Genomic DNA, 20,878 nt, shown 5'->3' with positions numbered 1-20,878 from the left:
TAGTACGCAATATCCATCTTAGGTTGTCGATCTCTGTGGGCACTTTGGTAATCCTGGTCAGCCTTCATTAAGGAGGAATGCAGACCCTTCGTGGGGTATGGGAACGCGGAGTTTTCTGGAAAGGTAAATATGGAGAAGACAACACTCGGATTCACACTGAGGATGTGGCGTAGGGGTCTCCTTCTCTCGTGCAAGCCTGGGGCTTCAGCCCTTGAATGATGTACCGAAGGCCGACGTTTCTTGTTCGACTTCCCACTATCCTCTCAAGCACCGGTTCCTCATTCTCCTGCGAAGCGAAGCCAGCCCAATTACACGACCAAGTGGAAGATCCGTAGTCGGAGTGCACGTTGGTTATATGATATATCCGACTGTAAACCCTGATGGAAAGAACAAGGCAAGCACATACGTTCTCGCCAACCAGGGATGTCTTTGGTGCGCTTGGGAGTGCGCAGCAAAATGGTACATGTTACATATCAATTAATCTGTCAATAATAGGTAACATCTCTATGTATCGAATGTGTTCAGTATAGGTATATAAATCGTTAGTGTCGTGACCCATGCGAATATTTTACATCTTGGTTTGAATCTTTAATGGGCCGTTCTATTGGTCTTTTCCTCTGTTACAACGTCCTCACCTAGGTCGATGGGTAGTTTCGGCAGGAGTAACGATATCTTCACAAGGCCATCAGCCGCATGGTGAGAAAGAATGCAAGAAAAGACCCACCAGTGCAGCCGTTCCTAGCGATGGTGTACACACTGTCCAGATAGTCTACAGCACGTCAGGCATCCGACGGCTTCGAACGGACCGTGTAACGTACCTGTATTGAAGATGCTACTATACTTAGCACCTGGTTTCTCAATTCCATTGGCTGTATTGAATTCAAGCTGCTGAAGTCTATTGTAGACCCTAAGCCATGGAGTGAGATTTCTGCTGGAAAGCGACTGGTTGTTCGGTCCTGGAAAACGGCACCCGCGACGGCCTACACCCGCGCACGCGCGCGATAAGGGTCAGCCAGCGGTCGAATAACCGAATATATGATGCCCACCAAGCCAACGGTAGCTCCTGTGAACCGAACTAAAAAGAAAGCACTTGTAGCAGAAGCCAGTTCAGAAGGTTTGAGAGCTCTCGTAAACACTTGATATGGAGCGTGGAATAGCATCCCAAGACCGATTCCTGCGAGTAAAGGAAACGTCACATAGGTGGACAGTTTCGAATGCTCGTCCAACAAGGTCATCAGGCCTATAAACACTTAAGGGATGCCTACGGCGCCGACAAGGTCTAGACGTACCGAATCCAACCGTGGCAATGATGAGGCCAAGAGAAATCACCATGTTCTGGCCACTGGTGGTCTTGGACTTAAGTTGCCAGTAACCGATAAACCACGCCGCAGGCATGGAAGCTAACGAGGACCCAAGGGAATACGGGAGAAGTTTCCAGCCAGCTTCTAATGGTGAGGCCCCCGTAACTGCCTATGACCTTGTGATAAGAAAGGGCATATAATGAAGAGGTTGACACTAACTTGGAAATATAGAGCCAAGTAGAAGGTACCTGCATTGAATGCGACGTTGTGCAGGAACGATAGGATGAAAACGATGACTAAAGGGAGGTTGAAATGAATCAGCTTTACGTTAGGGCTAGACAAGCTTCAAGTTTGGACCCACTGGCAGTGCTATTGCAAAACACTTGCTTTGGGAAAAGGGCTTCGCGTGTAGTGAAAACCTCGTATACTCCACCAATGACCAGTATGGCCAATCCCAGGATAATGAGAAGTAACGTGGATGGTGACGTCCCTGCCAATTATCAAAGCCAATTAGTAATGGAATCGACGCGACAGACGCCCATATTCAACTTACATCCGTTGTCAGTCCCAAAACTAAATCCAACGATGATACAACTGGTACCAGCGACCAGGGTTACTCTGGGATTCCAATCGTCACAAAAATGGGCGCAGAAGATTATCTTCGTTACTCACAACCCTATAAAGTCGAACTTTCGCAAGAATTGACCGAAGGAGGCGTGCGACGGCGACTGTAGCTTGACACCGTGCAAGGACAGAAATAAGATAACGGCCCCAAATAAGCAGACTGGCAGGTTTAGATAGACTAGCAGTACTGATAAGCTGGATGGCGTGCTGTATGACGATTATGCAACTCACAAGCCCATCTCCAGCTAAGTGGGTTCGTAGCATCACCGCCGGCTAATTTTGCGAACGCGTAAATATAATCGAAGTGATCGAATTGGCTGGACTTACAGCTAAACACCCCGCCCAAGATAGGTCCTGCAACCGCTGAACAGCTCCAGGTCACGCTTAGCGCTTGAGACCACTTGGCACGATTGCGGACCTCGACTATTTCGGATGTAATAACCCAGACGGAAGCTACGATGCCTCCGCCACCGATACCAGCTATTCCTCTTGCGACAATGAGCCATAGAATGTTCTGTCGGTAGGCAATGAGTAAGACGCGTCGGAACGAAAGTCACGCGCGAACTCACTTGTGCAGCCCCGCAAAGTAAAGAACCAAGAGCAAAAACGAACATGCTCGAGAAAAGTATAGCCTATTAATACGCCTTGAGCGCGCCGTGCTGTAGACTAATAAAAGAAGTTACCTTTCGTCCAACGATATCGGATAGACGTCCATAAAAGGGCTGACATGCTGTTTGTGTCAACATATACGCGACGCCGACCCAAGTGTATTCAGTTTGTGTTGCCTTGAGGTCGCTTGCAATAGTAGGAAGACATGTTGACACGATGGTCTAGCGAGGATTGAGGACATAGCGTTGACTGGGGTAGACGACGAGCTTACCGCGTCTGTCGTTGCAAGAAAGAGAGTCAACGCGGCCCTGCCGAGCATCTGCTATCAATGAACGCGACCGGTGATTAGAAAAAGTGACGAACCCAATGTGTGCAGCGAGAAGCCTGAACGTGGTCAAAGACGGAAGCTGAGAGTCTTCGAGGATGGTAGATGTAGTGGACTCGAGGGTATGTACAGATGAACGATGTGATTTGGTACTAGACAATGGGTTCGTCGCGATCGTAGTCGATGGGGAAGGGGGGCTTGGGTCATGGGAGGATAGTGTCGGGGGCGGAGGAGCCCACTCCGGTGAAATAAAGGGTACGCCTTTGGACATGGTAGGAGGTGGGGGATGAAGGGGTCGCGTTCTACTGGTAGTGCGTCCGGGGGATGACCGCAGGCGGTCCGTTGTCGAACTCGAAGGTCATGGTGACGCCGGGCATTTATAGGATAGAGAGAAAGAGGCAAGGCGACTCAGGTAAAAAAATAATATTTAGTGCTCGACCAAGAAGTCCTCGGCCTCAAAAGCCCCATGTAAATGTGCAATATCGGAGTGCAGTGAGATCCAATCCTCCGATTTTAGGCTTTAGATATATTTTGAGATTTGCGATTGGTCTTTGTGGCAGGATTGGAAGTTGGGTCGATGAAAGGGCCAAGGCAAAGAGAGTGCCTTTCGAGCGTGAATGCCCCCGAAAGCCCCAGGTGAGAGTAGGAACAGTCAGGCCAGAAGCATCGACTCGAGCTGGTGCAGCTGCCTCTGGATTGTTCATGAAAAGGACTGTTTGAGAACGCCTCGTTGCAGTTCAGTCCACCGGTTCGACTGATAGATCTCTTCGAATTAGATCGCCGCGAGCCTCACAAAAAGAAGGGTTGAGAAGGGACCAACACAATATCATATCAAATTTACCGATCGAACTACTCACCGTTGCTGGCGTACCACTGCAAAGCTCGGCGCTTATGTGTTATTCCGTTTGTCATTTTTTGTGGCATTAAAAAGGCTTCTATTTATCAAAGTCATAACATATATTATGCGGTTGCGCGCTTCCCCCTCTCCTCTTCCGACTGGTCTGCTGACGGGTCTTCGTCTTCATGGATGGGTCCCTTATCTAGAATTGTCGACGTGGTTCGATCATGGTGAGAATGCGAATGTACCGTCAAAGTGGATGAAGCCAATAAAAAATTAAATCCCAATGAGCCTTCTGAACTTTTGCCATGCGCGAGTCGTCCATCCCCCAGATGAGGGTGACGAGTGGGTAAAAGAAGTCGTACCGTTATCATGATCAACCGGATCCTTGGAAGACGAACTGGGAGGGTCTACCACAGTCTCCTTGCGCGGAACACGACCCTCTACATCGTCAGCATACGCTTGTAATAGTTCCCGCTGTCGCGGAGTGAGTGACCTTTACTGCAGTTAGCCATCAACTCAGCACAGGTTGGCAGCCGTCTCCTACCTGGGAAGTTGGACCGAAAAGGCAATAAAGAGATCCCCTTTATCGCCACCATACACAGAAGCAACCCCGCGTTCTTTGAGCACCATTTCTTCGCCCTGTTGAGTGCCCCCCGGAACGCGGACATCCACGTCCCCGTCTATAGTTGGAACGCGAACTCGGCCTCCGAGCAGGGCTGTGTGCAAGGGAATTTTGGCTTTGTGATATAGGTTCGCCCCTTGCCTGACGAAGACTTTTGAAGGCGCGACATTGACGCGAACCAATAGATCGCCGGTGCCGCTACCCCGTATTGAGGCATCACCCGCTTTTGGAATCCGTATCGTCATGCCGTCTTCAACACCTGTACTAGAGTGTTTAACCAAACGTAGTAAAGAGAATGTCTAGCAACGTACCTGCGGGGATATCGACTTGCACGGATTTTTTCATCCGCAACTTACCAACACCGTGGCAGACGGTACATTCTCCACCAAGAGGAACGCTGCTCCCAGCCCCACTACACTCTGGACATGTACTGGCCATCCTGAAGCCGCTATCTATGACGAAAGTGCGAGTTCCCGTGCCGTTACAAGTACGACATGTTGTCCGTTTGGCACCCTTCTTCAGGCCAGTACCCGTGCACGTATTGCAATTGACAACGGGGGACACGTTAACCTTCCGCACAGTTCCCTTGCAAGCCTCGAGGAAACTTATCCCGATAGTAGCCTCCAGGTCAGCTCCGCGCGTTGACGCCTCGCCGAAACCAGGTCCTGCGTTCCCAAACGCGCCAAATAGCTGGCTGAACAAGTCTGACGCCCCACCGCCTCCGCCTCCAAACGCAGCGCCGAAGTCCTGGAATCCCCCTGCGCGTCCCCCAAAGCCACTGAACGCATTTGGATCGAAGCCTGGTTGCTGCGAAGCTGCGCCGTATTTATCGTAGCTTGCTCGTTTCTGCTCATCTTTCAGGATCTATACATGTCTAATCAGATCTCCGCTAGGGAAAGTCAAGTACAGGCTAACGTCATAAGCTTCTTGTATTTCGAGAAATTTCGCCTGAGCACTTTTGTCTGGGTTGGTGTCGGGGTGATATTTCCGAGCCAGCTTGATGGTGGAACCAACATTTAGGCAAGGTTTCCGTGAATAGTGGTAGAAGAACGCACTGAGAAGTAGGTCTTCTTGATTTCCGCCTGACTTGCATCCTTTTTCACTCCCAGGACTTGGTATGGATCCTTTGCGGCCCCGAGGGGACTTGTAGAATGTAATGAACGCTGAGGTGCGCATCAGTACAAAGGTGACCTGATTAAAACAAAGTAGCGACCTTGTCTCCAATACGCTTCACGAGCGGTATTTTGTGGCGCCTTGTGCCTTCTTCATGCTGGGTACACCTCGGCCAATGAGAAAAGAACCTGAGTGAGTTCGTTGGCCGCGAGCGAAGGCAGGAGTTGAAAGCAAGATATGAGAAACCCTGAGGAGGCACACGAGGCAGCATGAACAAAGGCAAATGTCGAGTCTTAGCTTTTCGATTCGGGACTGTCGAAATCTTGCAGACTATTTGGCTGTGTTTGGACGGCATGCGCTCACGTGGTTGCAGCACCTCGCCCCTTTCAAGTTCAACGACGCTGACCCTTGTCCTGGTTCGCCAATCTGACCATACCTAATCTCAACCTTACGAAATGGACGCCTCTTATCAGCTGTGGACGCGACTTTTCCGCTATTGAACACTATCCCTTCCTCGATGTATCCATACACGCCGTTCCAGACGCGTCTTCTAGCTTCAAACCGATCTTATATTAGAGCACTCGATCCGAACATGGGCCCGGTCGCGCTGGTCGGCCGCCACCTAGCTGGTTCGACAGCGTTTCAAGTCGCCGAAATATGAAAGGGTTTTGGTAACTTTTTTCGCTCTTTCTTTTCTCCAAACTCACTAAAAATTCCACCCTGAGGATGAACGGTGCCTAACGGGACAGTGCAATATTTCTTAGGCCCTTATCGACGTCATGTTACCAGGATCTGTGCTAGCGAAATTGAATTTCAGAATATGACGTGCCTCAGCCGCCAGCTGCCTGAGTTAGGGCATGTTCGTTGGGTCGACGGAAGCTTTGTGCCGGGTCGCGCGCGGTGAGCAGCCTTTTAGTCTTCCATATCCGAAGGTTGGTCCCTGCTTTGACAATCCGTTCATTAGCAAGACAAGATAGCACTCGGAATCAAGAATGTTACTCCATATTATTCGCATTATCAGATCGTGCCCTCCACCACGCTTTGCCGTACGACACGAGAACCTCATCCCCCCGTTTTATTACATCCTTTGAACTCCATATGCTCATGCGTAATTCTCCATCCCCATTCCTCTTCTCTGTGAAGACGGCGTTTGGCCTGGGCTGGACTCCGCGAAAATCGTTGATGAATCGAGCCTCGTTGCCTACCACACTTGCATCTATGCCGACACTCAGGCCGTCCGGATATCGATAGAGAGACAGGTCGTAGTTAGAGTTGGGGCGATCGTCGCAATGTATTTCTCCGATGTAATCCATGATATGAGTGTCAGGGGGGATTTTTTTGGCTGCAAACAAGCCAAACTGCCCGTTTGCAGGGTGCGAAGGGGATGCAATGGCTCGGATGACCACCGGTGGTCGAGAAGCATTTGTTTGGCGAGTACGGTCTCCTTGGACGAAACTACGCACAGTTTGGGGTACGGACTTGTGATAGTGGTATTTGTCAATAAACTGGACATTCTCTGGCCAGTGGCGGGGCTTTGAAGTCATCTGGTCGTCAGGTATGTTACTGCGCTGAGCAACAGTTGTGATGTCCTGATTGATACAGAGGGCAATGCGTGGGAAAAGCACCAAGGCCATGAGGATCACGTCCTTTCATCGCCTCTCCTAGTCACTTCCACCTTTGCGCTCTAATTCTCTAATGGGCCGGTCCTCAACAAAATCGGTGGCCCGTGTGTACTGCGATGTTAACTCGAGACTTGGTCCTTCCTGGTATGAATATGGTTCGTCGTCCTATTTCTGGTAAGCGTGAATTGAGGGCGTTAACGTGTGTGCTGTGCTTCAGACAATCTGCAGGTTCAGTGGGGATCGCAGGATCATTATGAGATCGTTCGCAAAGTCGGCCGTGGAAAGTACTCGGAGGTACGTTTAGAACGTTAACCAACATTTGTCGCGTTGACCGTGAAACCTTTGTAGGTTTTCGAAGGGGTGAACATCGTGACCGAAGAAAAGTGTATAATCAAGGTCCTCAAGCCCGTCAAGAAAAAGAAAATCAAGCGAGAGATTAAGATCCTGCAAAATCTCGCCGGTGGACCCAATATTGTCGCACTACTAGACGTAGTTCGCGATCCGGCGTCAAAGATCCCAAGTCTTATCACTGAATACGTTCACAATGTCGACTTCAAAGTCCTCTACCCAAGGTTCAGTGATCTAGACGTCCGTTTTTACATGTTCGAGCTATTGAAGGTAATGTCCATTTTCGGTGGCTTTGCATACCGCTAACGTTTCAGCAAGGCTCTGGACTTCTGCCACTCAAAGGGGATCATGCACAGAGATGTCAAGCCCCACAACGTTATGATAGATCATGAACATCGCAAGGTACGTTCCTTAATCTCTGTGCTCCTGTTTGTCGTTTCCTGAGGTTTATCCAGCTCCGACTTATCGATTGGGGTCTTGCTGAATTCTACCACCCGAAAACGGAGTACAACGTTCGCGTTGCTTCTCGTTACTTCAAGGGTCCTGAACTCCTTGTTGACTTCCAAGAATATGACTACAGCCTTGATATGTGGAGTTTCGGCTGCATGTTTGCATCTATGGTATGTGGCCTACCAAGCAAATTTCCTGAAATATTCTCATAATCGGGGTCAAACCCTTTAGATATTCCGCAAGGAGCCCTTCTTCCACGGCCACGACAACTACGACCAATTGGTCAAAATTGCGAAAGTCCTTGGCACGGACGATCTATACCTGTATATTGAGAAATATACCATTCGTCTTGACCCCCACTATAGCGAACTAATCACCAGGTTAATGATACTCGCTATCGTTGCAGTCCTCGTGTTGACATCTCTTCCTAGATTTCCCCGCAAGCCATGGACGCGTTTCATCACCTCGGAAAACCAACGATACATATCCAATGAAGCCATTGACCTCCTAGACAAGCTCCTCAAATACGATCACCAGGCTCGTTTGACTGCGCGCGAGGCACAGGCACAACCGTACTTTGGTTAGTTCAGCATTTGCCCGCTCAAGATCATCTACTAATCTCTTCCCAGATCCTGTGCGCACGACCAGCGTGAATGTCGCTAATGGAGAAAGCGATTCCGCATCATCTGCATGATTTGTCAATGTCTATCCATTATTTCTACTTCTCGCGGGCTCGACTTGCTCACCTTGTATATGGATTACACATATAGATGATGTTTAATTACTTTCACTGCTCTGCCAGCATTAGGCGCAACTCCTGTCTGAGATGCAAGAACATCTAATTTCGGGCACATCGTACGTAGTTCATTGCTTCGACATAGTTCACGTGATGATCTTTATTCCACGCGCGTGTGCTTTATCTTCTATCACAGACCATGGCGACGATAGGAAGACTTACCCCGCTTGTTTTAGCTATATTAGCCTTGTCTCTTTTTGACGAGAACTTTTCTCCGTAAGACCCTCGTGCACGTTGGAACAGCCGTTCCGTCAACGTCTCTGCGATATGAGACCGACCAATATGGTACCCTTGGATACGTGTACTCGCGAAGATCCTACACTCAATTCCTCATGGCACCTATGGTTCTTTTATCCTTCATCATGACGGGGCACATCGAAGGGGAAATTAGGTCTCCTACAAAAGCGGGACGGCTTGCGTTGTGCTCACCAGTTCGCGATGGTTTTGTCCTTACTCCTTTTTCTCTGCCTTTCAGCATTGAAATCTACGGCCTTTGATAACAGCCGATTTGACAATGTAAGCCAAATTGCTCGCACTCAATAGGGCTGAACTTGACTGATTTCCGTTCATAAGGTGGCAGTGTGAGTTTGTGTAGCATGTATTACTCCAATACTTCTAAGAACGACACAGTTATTGGGGTCAGAATTCCTATGGAGCTACTCATTCCGATGTCGCGAACTTCCAGAAACCAATATCCTTCTACTGCCAGGCTCGTTATCTTTCTTCTTGCTCGCTGTTCATGAGACGATTCTGGAGCTCTAGGACGATTCCATCGATGTATTTCCTATCTCGTTCTTGAACGTGTTCTTCGGTACTGGTGGCGCACCCTCGATCAATCTCGCGAACGTATGTTCCGGCAGGTGCTCTAGTTTTATCTTTAATTATCATTGTACCGCCAGACCTGCAACAACGTTGATAATGCTACATTCCCTGGGACCTCGCTGCCAAATTGCGCGTCCCTTGCCGTAGATATCGCAACTTGTCAATCCAAGGGGAAGATCATCACTCTCAGTCTAGGCGGAGCGACGGGCTCCGTTGGTTTCCAAACCGACTCACAGGCCACCACCTTCGCGCAAACGATCTGGGATATGTTTTTAGGAGGAAACTCCGCTACACGGCCATTCGGTAGTGCGGTGTTAGACGGGTATGCAGTTCTCTATCACATCACAACTGGAGATGACAATCATGATCGACCAGAATTGATCTTGACATCGAGGGTGGCAATTCGGCCGGTTATGCGGCCTTTATCAACAAAATCCGTTCCCTGTCTAGTGGCTCTAGCAAGAAGTAGGTGTCGAGTCGATCATAGGGATGCACGATGCTGGAGGATTATCTGATAGGTACTATATTACCGCTGCACCACAATGCGTCTTCCCAGATGCTGCATTAGGAGGGGTACTGAACAGTGCCAGCTTCGATGCTGTCTACGGTAGCTATCATTGCTTTGATCTCAATTCATCTCAGCTAACCATCTATCTAGTTCAATTCTACAACAATCCGTGTGGTTTGCAAGCCTTTGACTCTGCATCAGTAAGCTACTACTTATTTTTCATTTCCCGACTACTCTGACCGTACGTTAGAATTGGAATTTCGGCATTTGGTGAGCCTGCGCGCACTTTTTTCGTTAGTCCTACTCATTTCCGTGTTAGGGACAACTGGGCACGAACTGTCAGTCCGAATAAGAATGTCAAAATCTATATTGGCGCCCCGGCCTCCACTTCGGCGGCTGGGTCTGGCTACCAAAGCCCCGACAGAATCAGCTCTATTGCAGTACAAATGCGCAAGAGCTTTCCCTCTTTCGGAGGTATCATGCTTTGGGATGCTTCTCAGGCCTACGGTACTACACTCACAATGGAAATGCGGCGGTCTGTTCTGACTACCTTTCTCTTATAGCGAATAATCGATACGACAAAGCCGTAAAGTCAGCGCTTGTTGGCGCAGGTGGCACTGGTTTCCAGTTCCCGTCTTGTTCGGCCCCTACCTTCGCCTCAGGGACAAACTATCCTGGTGGATCGAAAGTATCTTTCGGAGGGTGTGTGTGCAAGTTCAACTATCACCTCTATACTACTAAATCACTATTGCCTCCGCTGCAGCTACATTTGGCAGGTACATACCCATCTATCTCATCTAGTATCGATTTTACGGTGATGGTATGTGTAGGCGAAGTGGTTTGCTTCTTCCCAACCGGCAAACAATCCGAACGGCGATTGGAGTGCAAGTGAGTACTCTGTGGTATATTGACTTCTCATTCTCATTTCAATCTAGTCAGTGCGTGTTCAGGTACAGGTAGCACGCCACCATCGACGACAATCGGTACTTCTCCTACTTCTACTCCGACATCCCCTGGCGGAAGTTGTGGTGGTGTTCAAGCTTGGTCTAGCACCTTAGTCTACACTGGTGGCCTACAAGTCTCTTTCGGGTACGTTACAGGAGCTTGCCCTTGCCCTGGAAATGCATCTGAGTATATTTCAGTGGTCATCTTTGGACCGCTAAATGGTGGACGCAAGGAGATACCCCTGGTGGTTCGTATATAATCCTTTATTTACTCCCCGCTAACACATTTTACAGGTTCAGCTGATGTCTGGACTGACAACGGTCTTTGTAGTGGCTCGAGGCGGGAGTCTCAGCCAACAGCTCCTACCAAGAGCTCTCGGGTCTTCTCGCCTCGTTAGACCACTCCTCCCTTTCGCCATGCAGTTGTACAGGTACTTCGATGAGACATGTGAACCCTAGCTGATCATCGATGTATTGTTGACACGTATGAGTTCCATGAATAACAAGAAGCGAAGATTGCGCTATTGATTATAGTGGATGACTGCGTGGGTCGGCCGAGTCGAGCCATCTGTACGTGGAGCATATGGCTGCCGTGAACACCTGCCGTCACAGCAACACATGGGAGAGTTGATGGGGAAGCAGGGATCGCTTCGAATAGGGGACACTTACCAGCGCATACTAAGAAGTAACCGGCGCCTACAGGTGACCCATTTCTCGCGAGTCCAAATTTACTCCACTGAGTGTGGGTACCTATGTCTGCCGTTAACGTTTGCGCCTCAGGTGATCCCGGTACCGTCAGAATTCTATGCGCGCTGACACTAGACTTTCCGGACATTGGCTGCTACGTGTCCATCGCCGCAGTTAGTTCTCAGTGCATCTCCGAGGTTTAACGTTATAAAGCCACTCGGCGATATGAGCACGCTGGTTCAGCCCTCCTTCTGGCGCTCCCCCGGTCATGGCTTTGATGACAGCTGCAAGGTGGTTTGCGCTGCTTAGCTTTGTATGTGTCTTGGCCACGGTATCTGCGTTTTCTAATGACAGGTCGGATAACGTAAGTAACAGCGTTGAACTCATTAAACTGCTGGTTTAACAAAACGCCATTCATAGCTTGCCGTGTGAGTGGTGGATCCGGTCAACTGCCTTGGTAAAATGAAGTAATGAACTCTTGCTATGTAGTTACTGGGGCCAGGACTCCGGAGGTAACCAACAGCGGTATGTTCATTTCTAGTTCCGGCTATGTGAGTTATCTGAAGAAACACTCTGCTAGCCTATCCTTCTACTGTGACGACGATACGATAGATGCCTTCCCCCTTGCGTTCCTTTACGTGTTCTTCGGCAAGGGGGGTAAACCCATGTTGGATCTTTCGAATGTGAGCCCAAGCTAAGTGGTGACACATGATGGTATCAAACCTCATACGAACAGATATGCAGCCAATCTGGCAGTGGTTCGTTCAAGGGCACCAACCTCGCGGACTGCTCCTTCCTCGCTTCGGACATCCGGACTTGTCAGGCTAAAGGCAAAATTGTTACTTTGAGCCTTGGGGGTGCCACTGGGAAAGTTGGTTTCAATAGTGATTCACAGGCTAGGGGTTTTGCTAGGGATATTTGGGATTTGTGGCGGTGGTCCGTTCCTTGTCTCAGTATCCGTGATCTGTTCTTCGTGCTTACGATGTGATCCTAGACAGCAACACGCGTCCGTTTGGAAGTGCAGTTTTGGATGGGTAATGATCATTCATTGGTGTTCTGTCGCCTCTTCTTGATTCTGATGCTTGATCAGGATCGACCTAGATATCGAATCAGGCTCATCAGCCCATTATGCTGCATTTGTGAACGAGTTACGAAGTTTCATGAATGGTAGTGGGAAGCGGTTCGTTCGTTCACGATCATTACAATGCGGCGATAGTAACGAAGTTAACATTCAACGCCAGCTACTACATTACAGCAGCCCCTCAGTGCCCGTTCCCTGACCAAGCCATTGGTGCTGCTCTTAATGGGTTCGCACTCCCCGCACTATAGCACTACTGGATATTAATCTACTTTTGACAGAGCATCCTTTGACGCAGTTTACGTCCAGTTTTGTGAGTATCGACTCATTTTACTACCGCCGGAATTAACTCACTCCAATGCTAGACAACAATTTCTGTGAATCATCTAGACCGAAGGTGTGTTATCAGTGACTTCGCGCCTCGTGTATCGGTCTGACTCACCATCGATGGCAGGATTTCAATTTTGATACGTGGTATGAAAGACGTGTTCCGTGGTGATTTAATGAAGATGCTTACTCCTCACTTCTCCCGGCAGGGACAACTGGGCACGCAAGCAATCGCCTAACAAAAATGTTAAAGTGTATTTGGGCGCACCTGGGGCACCCAGTGCTGCCGGCGATGGTTACGTGAACATCAACACGCTCATCAATTTAGCGAAAGACGCCCAGAAACGTTACCCTTCATTTGGTGGCGTCATGCTTTGGGATGCCTCGGAGGCACGATGTCAGCATAACAAATTCATTCACCTATGCCGCTTTTGTCTAACTGGCGTTTTGTTCTTCTAGCCAATAATCGTTACGACAGAGCTATTAAGCAGGCACTGGTGCAGGACCAACCGTCTCGGCCTCCCACTACCACCGTACCTTCGCGTCAACCCGGAACTACGAGGGAGCCAGCTACGACCCGTGCACCTGCCACAACCCTTGCACCTGCCCCCGCTCCTTCCCCTACGACCACATCGTTTGCCGAACCGGAAATCCTTCGTCCCCAGCGCGGTAGGGTAATGCCTCAGACGGTCATCCACCCCAACCTAAACTCCCGCTTCTTCCGATTATGATAACTCAAAAAGACGACATCAACTTCTCACCCGGCGGAGACGACACATGCTTCAATACCTTATTCGCCATAGATGTACTTCAGTTTCCCGACTGAAGTTGTGCTTTTTCGTATGTATTTTGTTTAATCCTCATTGGTTCTCTTCGTGTAACTTGTGATATCTATGTATGTAAAGTGTACAAGAGTGGTCGCCGTTCGATTGATTCGAGGCGTTTATCGCGTTTATCTGTCCATCTAACGCAATTGATCGTCCGGATATGATCAAGCTTTCAGTAGGACAAAGCTAGAACGTTGAGAAACCGGCAGGAGAACTAACAAATGGCCACCCGACCTCTGCCTAGACCGGCAACAATACCTGTCAAACACGCTTAAGCTGGGCATGGGCATAGATGGGTACCCGCTCCCAAAATAACCCCAGCTTCCATGTAGGCAACTTGAAACTTCCGCGTACCACGTCGCCAATTAAATCTATCTTTGATTCCCTCGCTGACCGATAGCTATCATATCATATGTACGCGGGCAAACCTCGCTGTTGCCGAGAGAAGAAGGACAAGTGAATGGCGACGTGAGGAACGTGCATACTGGGTTATGGTCCACATGCTGGCGTGCGCTATGTTTAGCAGTGGTGGTAACATACCAAGAGAACTCGGAGAAATAGATGGGAGAGAAGCCCGGTGAGGGGGGCTTTAGCCCTGTGGGTGCGGTGTGTAAGTACCATGCATTGTATACGATGAGCGTTTGGGGCGCGTGGTAGAAGGAAGAACCGTCGTAAGGATACCCAACTCTAGGTCTACACTATAGATATATACTGGGTACATGCATGGCATAAGTCTTGTGCACCTGGGGCGGGTCTGCCTGCATCGGCCCCCGGTAGCCGGCTACGCATCTGGTTGGGAATGGGGAACTTGGGTTCGCGCTTGGCCTCTTCCTCTTCCTCTGCCACGCCTTCCTCGTTCCTCGAATCGCCTAGGAGTAGGGGAGTAGGGTGCATGCCCACGATCATCGGAGCGATTAGACCACAGATTATGTTGGACAGGAATGGGCATAGCTTCGCCCTGTGGTGCCGCTGGACCAAGTCTTTGGCGTCGCGGCAGGTATGGAGCATTGCTGTTACCAGAACTTGAATTTTGGTGAGACCTGAAGCTATTTTGAGCTCTATCACTGTAATGGTGGGTTCCGTATCCACCCGATCTACTCGCCTTCGTAAAGTTATTCACGTTAGCAGGCGTGTGGCTATTTGTGTTTGTGCTCACGATGGTCGTATTCGTGGAAGATGGACCAGAAATAGGGTGGGCGGAGCTTGGTGATGATGATGATGATAATGTCAAAGGTGATGGAGATGTGATTGTTGTGGTATTTGTGGCAAGAGGGAATTCCTTTATTTTCGGAGGCTTGGGCGGTCTTGGGGGAGGTGGTGGTCCGGGATCGTAGTTTGGGTTCCACGCGTACCATTGTGCGCCAGATGGTTCACATAGTCGGCCTCTAACGCAATCGAAAGTGTAATAGACCGGCTTTAGGGTATCAATGCCTCGAGCCATAGCCCCGAGGCGGTTATAAAGAGTCAGCCCTGCGTGCGCATCATTCGCTGCGTCTGAGTAAAACATAAATCATGATTATGATGCAGCACGAAACGATGGCGTGAATATATCACTGACAGATTTGTTGCGCTGGGCTAAGGACAGCTTCCCAGTTACTTCGGGTAATTCTACCCTTTTGCAGCGTTTCGTCCTCGTATTCCTCGATGAGGCGGGATAGTCCGATCGATGAGCTGTATTTGCCTTTCCATCGAGGGTTATCTGCCGACCGGGCCAGTAAGGAGAGATCTACGCAATTCTTTACGTCGACCTTGTGATCTTTGTATAGTTTATGGACGTCTCCTGGAGTGAAAACACTTTAGCAGCATCCAACCATGAAGCAGAGATGCTCTGACCCTGTATACCAACGCCGGCTTTGACAATATCCGGGTTCTCAAGAATTTGAATAAGTTTCTCAGGTATTTCTACATGCATCCACGCGGGTGAGAGATGACTTATTTATTGCGAGCGAATTAGAAATAGGCGTTTGAATCCGCACCGTTCATCGCACTGACTTGTATCAACAGAACGAGCTCATCGGAGGCGAGCTGTATGAGGGATACAGGATTCTCTGGCAGGCCTTTGATGAAAGTAGGTTTCCATTCCTGATCGAAACCTATAGCTGGGAGAGTGGACATGCGGTCAAGCTCGAGATTAGCAATGTCAACGTCGCGGATGTACAGTAATTTTGCGTCTGGGTTTCTAGCACGCCAGGAATACAGCTTCGTCGGCTTTGGACGCGGGGGTGGGGCGTCTGGGTTCGGGGACTCGGTCACGGCGCTGGCCCCAGCTTCAGAAGCAAGTTCGGTAACGGTTTGAGCTTCCGAAAATGAATCCGACATAGTCAGGCGAGCGGTCGAGTAGTAGGCAAGTCGGCGTCGGGTCTGCGACCGCGGGTGTTGCAGGGGGATCAGTGGGATCTGAATGGGTTTGTGGCTACAGGTGCCTAGCAGCGATGTAACAGTCGACGTCCGAGAACGAAGGGGCACGCTGCGGGGGTCCCCTCTGAGCCCTTTTAAGAGGCTTCGGGGTACGACGAGGAGGGGGCGTGGAACTGCAATAGCTGCTGCGAGCTGTATTATTACTGCCAACGCCACGCTGGTTGCAGGTGGTGACTCCAGTCGCAAGGGGGACGCTATTTTTGAACGAGTCGCACGGAAAATCACTGATTGCTGTATCAGATAGAGTCTATTTTTAGCAGAGCCAAGCATTAACGTTGCCTCATGACAAATAGGAGGACCGCCGCCAGCACCAGCTATAACTCAAACATTTCCTGGAGTAGAGAGCAGAGAAGAGAAGACGGCCGTATGTTTTATTTTATTTTTGTATTTTGTGGTAATTCCCGAGCTGAGAACGACGGAGAGAGTGGCAGGTCGTTTGTGCGCTTTTGAACGTGATTGGATGCTATTTGGGTCCACGGTTCCGCCAGTCAGCCACGGGAACACAAATCCAAGCCCATACCAAGTCCTTTTCCGTCCTCCCAAGTGCGCCGACGCTGGGTGGACTACGGGGGTCGCCAGTCGTTTGCCCGCCCGTACCAGCATCCGCCAGCAATGCGCCAGGAATCCTCTTTAGACGCCATCGCCGCGTTCCATTGCATTCAATGGGAATAATCATCGAAGGCGAGTTATTCCTGGACCAAAATGCCAAGCCAAAGATCAAATTAGGATTTCTTGGCCTTCACCTCACCTTTAAGAAATCCCGGAGGAATGAGTCCTTCCCTACTCTACCCCAATCTGGTCCCCGCTAAATGGCACCTCTCTCATCCCACATCCTCGATACCGACGACAAGTCCCAAGTAAAACACTTGGTCTCTTCCGCGTCGACCGTGCTCAACCAGGTAATGCCTTCTCTGAGACCTAGACCGGACCACAGCCCGCTCAATGTGCCATACATCTAGCCCCCGCCGCCAACTCTCCGAGAAATACTCGGGGCCTACAATTCTCGCGGTGATGGCGACCGCGACATGCTTCTGGCGATGCTCAACGCAAAGACCGCCGAAGACCAGGTCAGTTTCTGTGACTTGGCAGTAGTTCCGTGTACTGAACTTCTGAATTTCTGCAGCGGCTAGCTTCTGTTGCCTCCCTCCACCGGACCATGCTCGAAGTTTGCTCGACCGCTGCCTCCGAACAGCTTCCCCCTCCTCACAACTTTTACCCTACCCCAAATTTCACGAATTCCCCCCCTCTCCATGACGAGAAACCATACTTGTCACCTTCACAACGAAGCCGCTCGCCCTATCCCCCGTCCCGGCATTCTATTCGTGACCTGCCTAATCACAACTCGCATTCGTCTCCCCGGAAACGCCATCGACTGTCATCACCCAGCCCACCTCCCAACCACCATACGCACCCTTCGCCTTATGATCCGCAGCTACTATCTCAACCATCCCATCATCCGCAACCCCAGGACCGCCTGCCGCCATCACCCTACTCCTCCTCTCGCAGCGACTCTGCAGAGTACTCCCCCCGCTCACGTGCCTCTATGGCCATCGGCTCCTTATTATCTTCTAGTGGGCCTCGCGGGGAACACGCCGGCGACGATCCCTCGGTAAATGGACACTCTTCAAATTCCGAGATGAGCCATCAAAACCAAGCGATTCCGGCAGCCATCTCTGTATAGCGTCGCTGGCTCTCTCTTCTCAAAGGCCTAGGCATCTTACTAAACCACGTCTAATCATCGCATGTATTTACGTGTATGTTGTACTTGTACTTACCTCCACCACTCATCCGCCAGCAAGCTAATCTTGCTCTTCCATGCGCTGTCACCAAGCTTATTCTTGGTGCTTGTGCATTGGGTCCAAGACCTTCCTCCACCCCTCCATAGTGCCTAACCGCATGACCGCTCCTTTGCGTATATTTATTTGACAATTTTCACTGCTTCCCTTGTATGTAGTCATGTAAAACTTCCAGGTTGAATTTATTCCTGGTCTGGAGGTTTTCTGGGTGACAGCTGTGCCATACGTATTTGCCGTTATCAAGAGGTAAGCCGTCCAATAAGCGCCTTTGCCAAGACACTTCGCCACACCTATTTTTAGACGATTCCCACGCAACGCGATAACCTTCTCACGCCTTCTCGGATTTTTCGGGATATGCCTCTTCCTGCTCCCCTGAACAGGCCCCTGGGTGTACACGCCCGGTCGAAGTACTGTCGGTGTGGGTCAGGCAGCGAACGACATCCCGTATATCCCAAGAATATGCAAATTAATCAGTCAGGCGGGACCCGCGCCGGTGGGACCAGCGTCCATGATGGTAACTCGTCTAAGAAAAGCCTGACATGATCATTTCTTAATTCTGTGTCCTCTCTCCTCTCTTCTCGGGGCCCGGGCACCTTCGCTCGAACGAATTTAGCATCACATAGACTTGTTGCTGATGCAAATATCCATTCTGACATGCCTCCATCGTGATGCTCGCTATATACATCATGATCATACGCATCACTGATCCTGGGCCTGGATGCTGGACGGATGCATCATGGCTGCATTTTGAGTTAGCTCCATAACGGGAGGATGCAGGCTGGAGTGGCTTCGGAAGGAGTGTATTTAGAACGATTGCTGCCGGCTGGAGACTGGTGCATACTAAACATATCTAGTGGCTATAGGCTATAGAAGCAGCCTGGAACTCTGGAACCTTGAATGTCACCGTTAGGGTGAGACTAATCCCGGGCTTCGATGGAAAGAGCCGGTATGGAATCCGGATATGCATTCGGAAGAATATACATTGACATAATGCACAGTGTTGTCCGACGAGGTTGGGTCCTGTCATCGGCGAGAAAGCGACACGGAGGACAGCACGAGACAGGAGTGGACAGGAGAAGACAGGAGCTCAAGCGCTTAAGCTCAGTGTGGCAACGCTGGAACCACGTGACTCATTAGCCTAATTTGGCATGTAAGTGATTGACAGTCGCGACAGGAGCAACTTCAATTGAACCACAACATAACGTTATCCTCGTCGTTCTACCATGTCCGACGACGAGTTCGACGAGTTCGGAGGACTTCCTGACTTATTCGATAATATCGACTGGAACACCATTCCAGAACTCTCCGATGCCATCGCTGCCCAACCATCCCAAGGTATACCAGATGTCCAGGCCGAGGCTGCAGTGGGATTAGAAGGGCTGAATCAAGAGGTTGGGTCTCCGGACTCGTCGCAATACTCTTGCGATGAGATTCGGTTTGATGAGACGGTGTTGGGCTTGCTGGATGCGTTGGAAGAACGTGGTATGCAAGGAAATGGTGAGTGTATGTGTGTGGTTCTATATTCGTCCCATGGTGAACAGCTTAGTAGCTGTAGCGTCCACGTCGTTGCAGCAGCAACCTGCCGCGACCACCGGACACTCTGTGACTGCAGGTCGGTAGAGACTTCCATGACATAGATCGAGATAGCTATAATGCTCATTGCGACATACATAGCGCCGCCGCCCATAGTTCCTGCACCAATAATTAGCGGTCGTTCGTTATGTCACTTCATTACGACGCTCAGACCCTAATCAGCGGCGATAGATCTACAACCCAACTCCTGCAAGCCCGAGAAACGCGCGAAGCGATCTGGATCGCCTCTTATGTACGGCTCGCCGCGGAAGAAGGGCAAGCATCAAGAAACTTTCGAGGATTCCAGCACAGAGACGCAAGTGCGGGAGCGCATGGATGCATATCTCGCGTCGTTCCAGGAGGAACTGACCTGTCCAATGTGCGTGCACGCTTTCTATATTCAGCAGGCTGTGAATGGGGTGTAAACTAACTATGCGGTTTGGTGTGCCTTTACGTTGTCATAGATGTTGCGACATCTTGTGAGTGGTCACGCATATATAGGGTGGAAGGCCCAATCAACGAAGCTAATCACCGGCATACAGTGCTGCTAGCCATGTAGGGAATCCGTGTGGGCATTCCTTTTGCGGGGAGTGCGGCTGGCAGTGGATAGAACGATGCGGCGTGAGTGCAACTTCCGTAAAACTTTGTACGCGTAAACGTCGAGCCGGTCTCCTGACATCCGTGTGTGCTTGTTTTCAGAACAACGCACCATCGTGTCCAGTATGTCGGACGGTCCTCTCATTGGATGTACCCATGCTGCCAAATATTACCGTCGACAATAATGTACAAAAGCACATCGAAGCGCTCCAGACGAACGGATACGACGACTGGAAACCAGGGGGTGTAAGGCATGCCGATTGGCACGCCCGTAAAGAGTGCGTCGTCTCCTTGTCCCACCGTTTATAGCTAGTCCATGCTGAGCACCATCTCCCAGACGGTGGAAGAAAGGCGGTGCTATCTGCATGAAGCAGAAGATGGAGCAAATCAGGAAGGCCAATAGCATTATCTATCTCGACGTCGATGACAACGAGGGCGACTACGAGGTCGACGAAGATGCAGAACGTTTCTTCGCCGCAGTGGCGGATCTCCTGCCTGCTGTCCCCGCACAGAATAGTAGGCATAGTAGACGGCGTCTAATTTAGAGGAGTATAATTGTTGTAACAGTATATTGTATTGCTTGTCGCGTGTAAAATTACCCAAGTTGAATGACATCATGAATGAGTATAGGGGCGCTCGCTTGAAGCGTCT

General features: G+C 50.1%; 10 protein-coding genes across 10 annotated transcripts; 6 read left to right on the top strand and 4 right to left on the bottom strand.

Moving 5' to 3' along the window:
• Positions 1-588: 588 nt before the first annotated feature.
• Positions 589-3,130, bottom strand: PC9H_003955 (uncharacterized protein; the record flags this gene model as incomplete). Its single annotated transcript, XM_036773547.1, has 14 exons — positions 589-672; positions 725-769; positions 819-980; positions 1,047-1,240; positions 1,290-1,470; positions 1,521-1,597; positions 1,663-1,791; positions 1,855-1,919; positions 1,974-2,103; positions 2,157-2,439; positions 2,495-2,557; positions 2,609-2,755; positions 2,806-2,842; positions 2,898-3,130. The coding sequence occupies 14 exons, from the start codon at positions 3,128-3,130 to the stop codon at positions 589-591; spliced, it is 1,830 nt and encodes a 609-aa protein (XP_036635020.1).
• Positions 3,131-3,819: 689 nt separating this feature from the next.
• Positions 3,820-5,706, bottom strand: PC9H_003954 (uncharacterized protein; the record flags this gene model as incomplete). The annotated part of the gene is made up of 7 exons (XM_036773546.1): positions 3,820-3,899; positions 4,099-4,193; positions 4,245-4,581; positions 4,634-5,186; positions 5,238-5,318; positions 5,378-5,465; positions 5,525-5,706. 7 exons carry the CDS (start codon positions 5,704-5,706, stop codon positions 3,820-3,822), a joined length of 1,416 nt encoding a protein of 471 aa, XP_036635019.1.
• Positions 5,707-6,430: 724 nt separating this feature from the next.
• PC9H_003953 (uncharacterized protein) lies at positions 6,431-7,069 on the bottom strand (the record flags this gene model as incomplete). Its single annotated transcript, XM_036773545.1, has 1 exon — positions 6,431-7,069. One exon carries the CDS (start codon positions 7,067-7,069, stop codon positions 6,431-6,433), a length of 639 nt encoding a protein of 212 aa, XP_036635018.1.
• A 61-nt stretch (positions 7,070-7,130) lies between these two features.
• Positions 7,131-8,549, top strand: CKA1_1 (Casein kinase II subunit alpha; the record flags this gene model as incomplete). The annotated part of the gene is made up of 8 exons (XM_036773544.1): positions 7,131-7,212; positions 7,275-7,351; positions 7,406-7,675; positions 7,724-7,807; positions 7,861-8,025; positions 8,087-8,235; positions 8,287-8,435; positions 8,485-8,549. The coding sequence occupies 8 exons, from the start codon at positions 7,131-7,133 to the stop codon at positions 8,547-8,549; spliced, it is 1,041 nt and encodes a 346-aa protein (XP_036635017.1).
• A 540-nt stretch (positions 8,550-9,089) lies between these two features.
• Positions 9,090-11,323, top strand: CHT1_2 (Chitinase 1; the record flags this gene model as incomplete). Its single annotated transcript, XM_036773543.1, has 15 exons — positions 9,090-9,167; positions 9,225-9,232; positions 9,282-9,360; positions 9,414-9,497; positions 9,551-9,795; positions 9,849-9,938; positions 9,992-10,080; positions 10,132-10,181; positions 10,232-10,251; positions 10,301-10,488; positions 10,545-10,687; positions 10,812-10,869; positions 10,917-11,070; positions 11,124-11,173; positions 11,220-11,323. 15 exons carry the CDS (start codon positions 9,090-9,092, stop codon positions 11,321-11,323), a joined length of 1,440 nt encoding a protein of 479 aa, XP_036635016.1.
• A 557-nt stretch (positions 11,324-11,880) lies between these two features.
• CHT1_1 (Chitinase 1) lies at positions 11,881-13,748 on the top strand (the record flags this gene model as incomplete). Its single annotated transcript, XM_036773542.1, has 13 exons — positions 11,881-11,976; positions 12,033-12,040; positions 12,102-12,137; positions 12,193-12,295; positions 12,349-12,559; positions 12,607-12,646; positions 12,703-12,792; positions 12,854-12,919; positions 12,972-13,003; positions 13,056-13,087; positions 13,145-13,164; positions 13,227-13,414; positions 13,477-13,748. 13 exons carry the CDS (start codon positions 11,881-11,883, stop codon positions 13,746-13,748), a joined length of 1,194 nt encoding a protein of 397 aa, XP_036635015.1.
• Positions 13,749-14,537: 789 nt separating this feature from the next.
• Positions 14,538-16,163, bottom strand: PC9H_003949 (uncharacterized protein; the record flags this gene model as incomplete). Its single annotated transcript, XM_036773541.1, has 5 exons — positions 14,538-14,884; positions 14,934-15,338; positions 15,403-15,624; positions 15,678-15,746; positions 15,821-16,163. 5 exons carry the CDS (start codon positions 16,161-16,163, stop codon positions 14,538-14,540), a joined length of 1,386 nt encoding a protein of 461 aa, XP_036635014.1.
• Positions 16,164-17,071: 908 nt separating this feature from the next.
• Positions 17,072-17,943, top strand: PC9H_003948 (uncharacterized protein; the record flags this gene model as incomplete). Its single annotated transcript, XM_036773540.1, has 3 exons — positions 17,072-17,161; positions 17,222-17,329; positions 17,386-17,943. The coding sequence occupies 3 exons, from the start codon at positions 17,072-17,074 to the stop codon at positions 17,941-17,943; spliced, it is 756 nt and encodes a 251-aa protein (XP_036635013.1).
• A 1,338-nt stretch (positions 17,944-19,281) lies between these two features.
• PC9H_003947 (uncharacterized protein) lies at positions 19,282-20,055 on the top strand (the record flags this gene model as incomplete). The annotated part of the gene is made up of 4 exons (XM_036773539.1): positions 19,282-19,555; positions 19,608-19,670; positions 19,733-19,771; positions 19,823-20,055. The coding sequence occupies 4 exons, from the start codon at positions 19,282-19,284 to the stop codon at positions 20,053-20,055; spliced, it is 609 nt and encodes a 202-aa protein (XP_036635012.1).
• A 328-nt stretch (positions 20,056-20,383) lies between these two features.
• On the top strand, positions 20,384-20,772 carry PC9H_003946 (uncharacterized protein; the record flags this gene model as incomplete). The annotated part of the gene is made up of 2 exons (XM_036773538.1): positions 20,384-20,505; positions 20,565-20,772. 2 exons carry the CDS (start codon positions 20,384-20,386, stop codon positions 20,770-20,772), a joined length of 330 nt encoding a protein of 109 aa, XP_036635011.1.
• Between the last annotated feature and the right edge of the window lie 106 nt (positions 20,773-20,878).

This window comes from Pleurotus ostreatus (assembly GCF_014466165.1).
Source record: "Pleurotus ostreatus strain PC9 chromosome Unknown scaffold_2, whole genome shotgun sequence".
Classification (NCBI taxonomy): domain Eukaryota; kingdom Fungi; phylum Basidiomycota; class Agaricomycetes; order Agaricales; family Pleurotaceae; genus Pleurotus; species Pleurotus ostreatus.
Note: the sequence above shows the minus strand (reverse complement) of the source record. Positions and strands in the feature narration are given on the sequence as shown.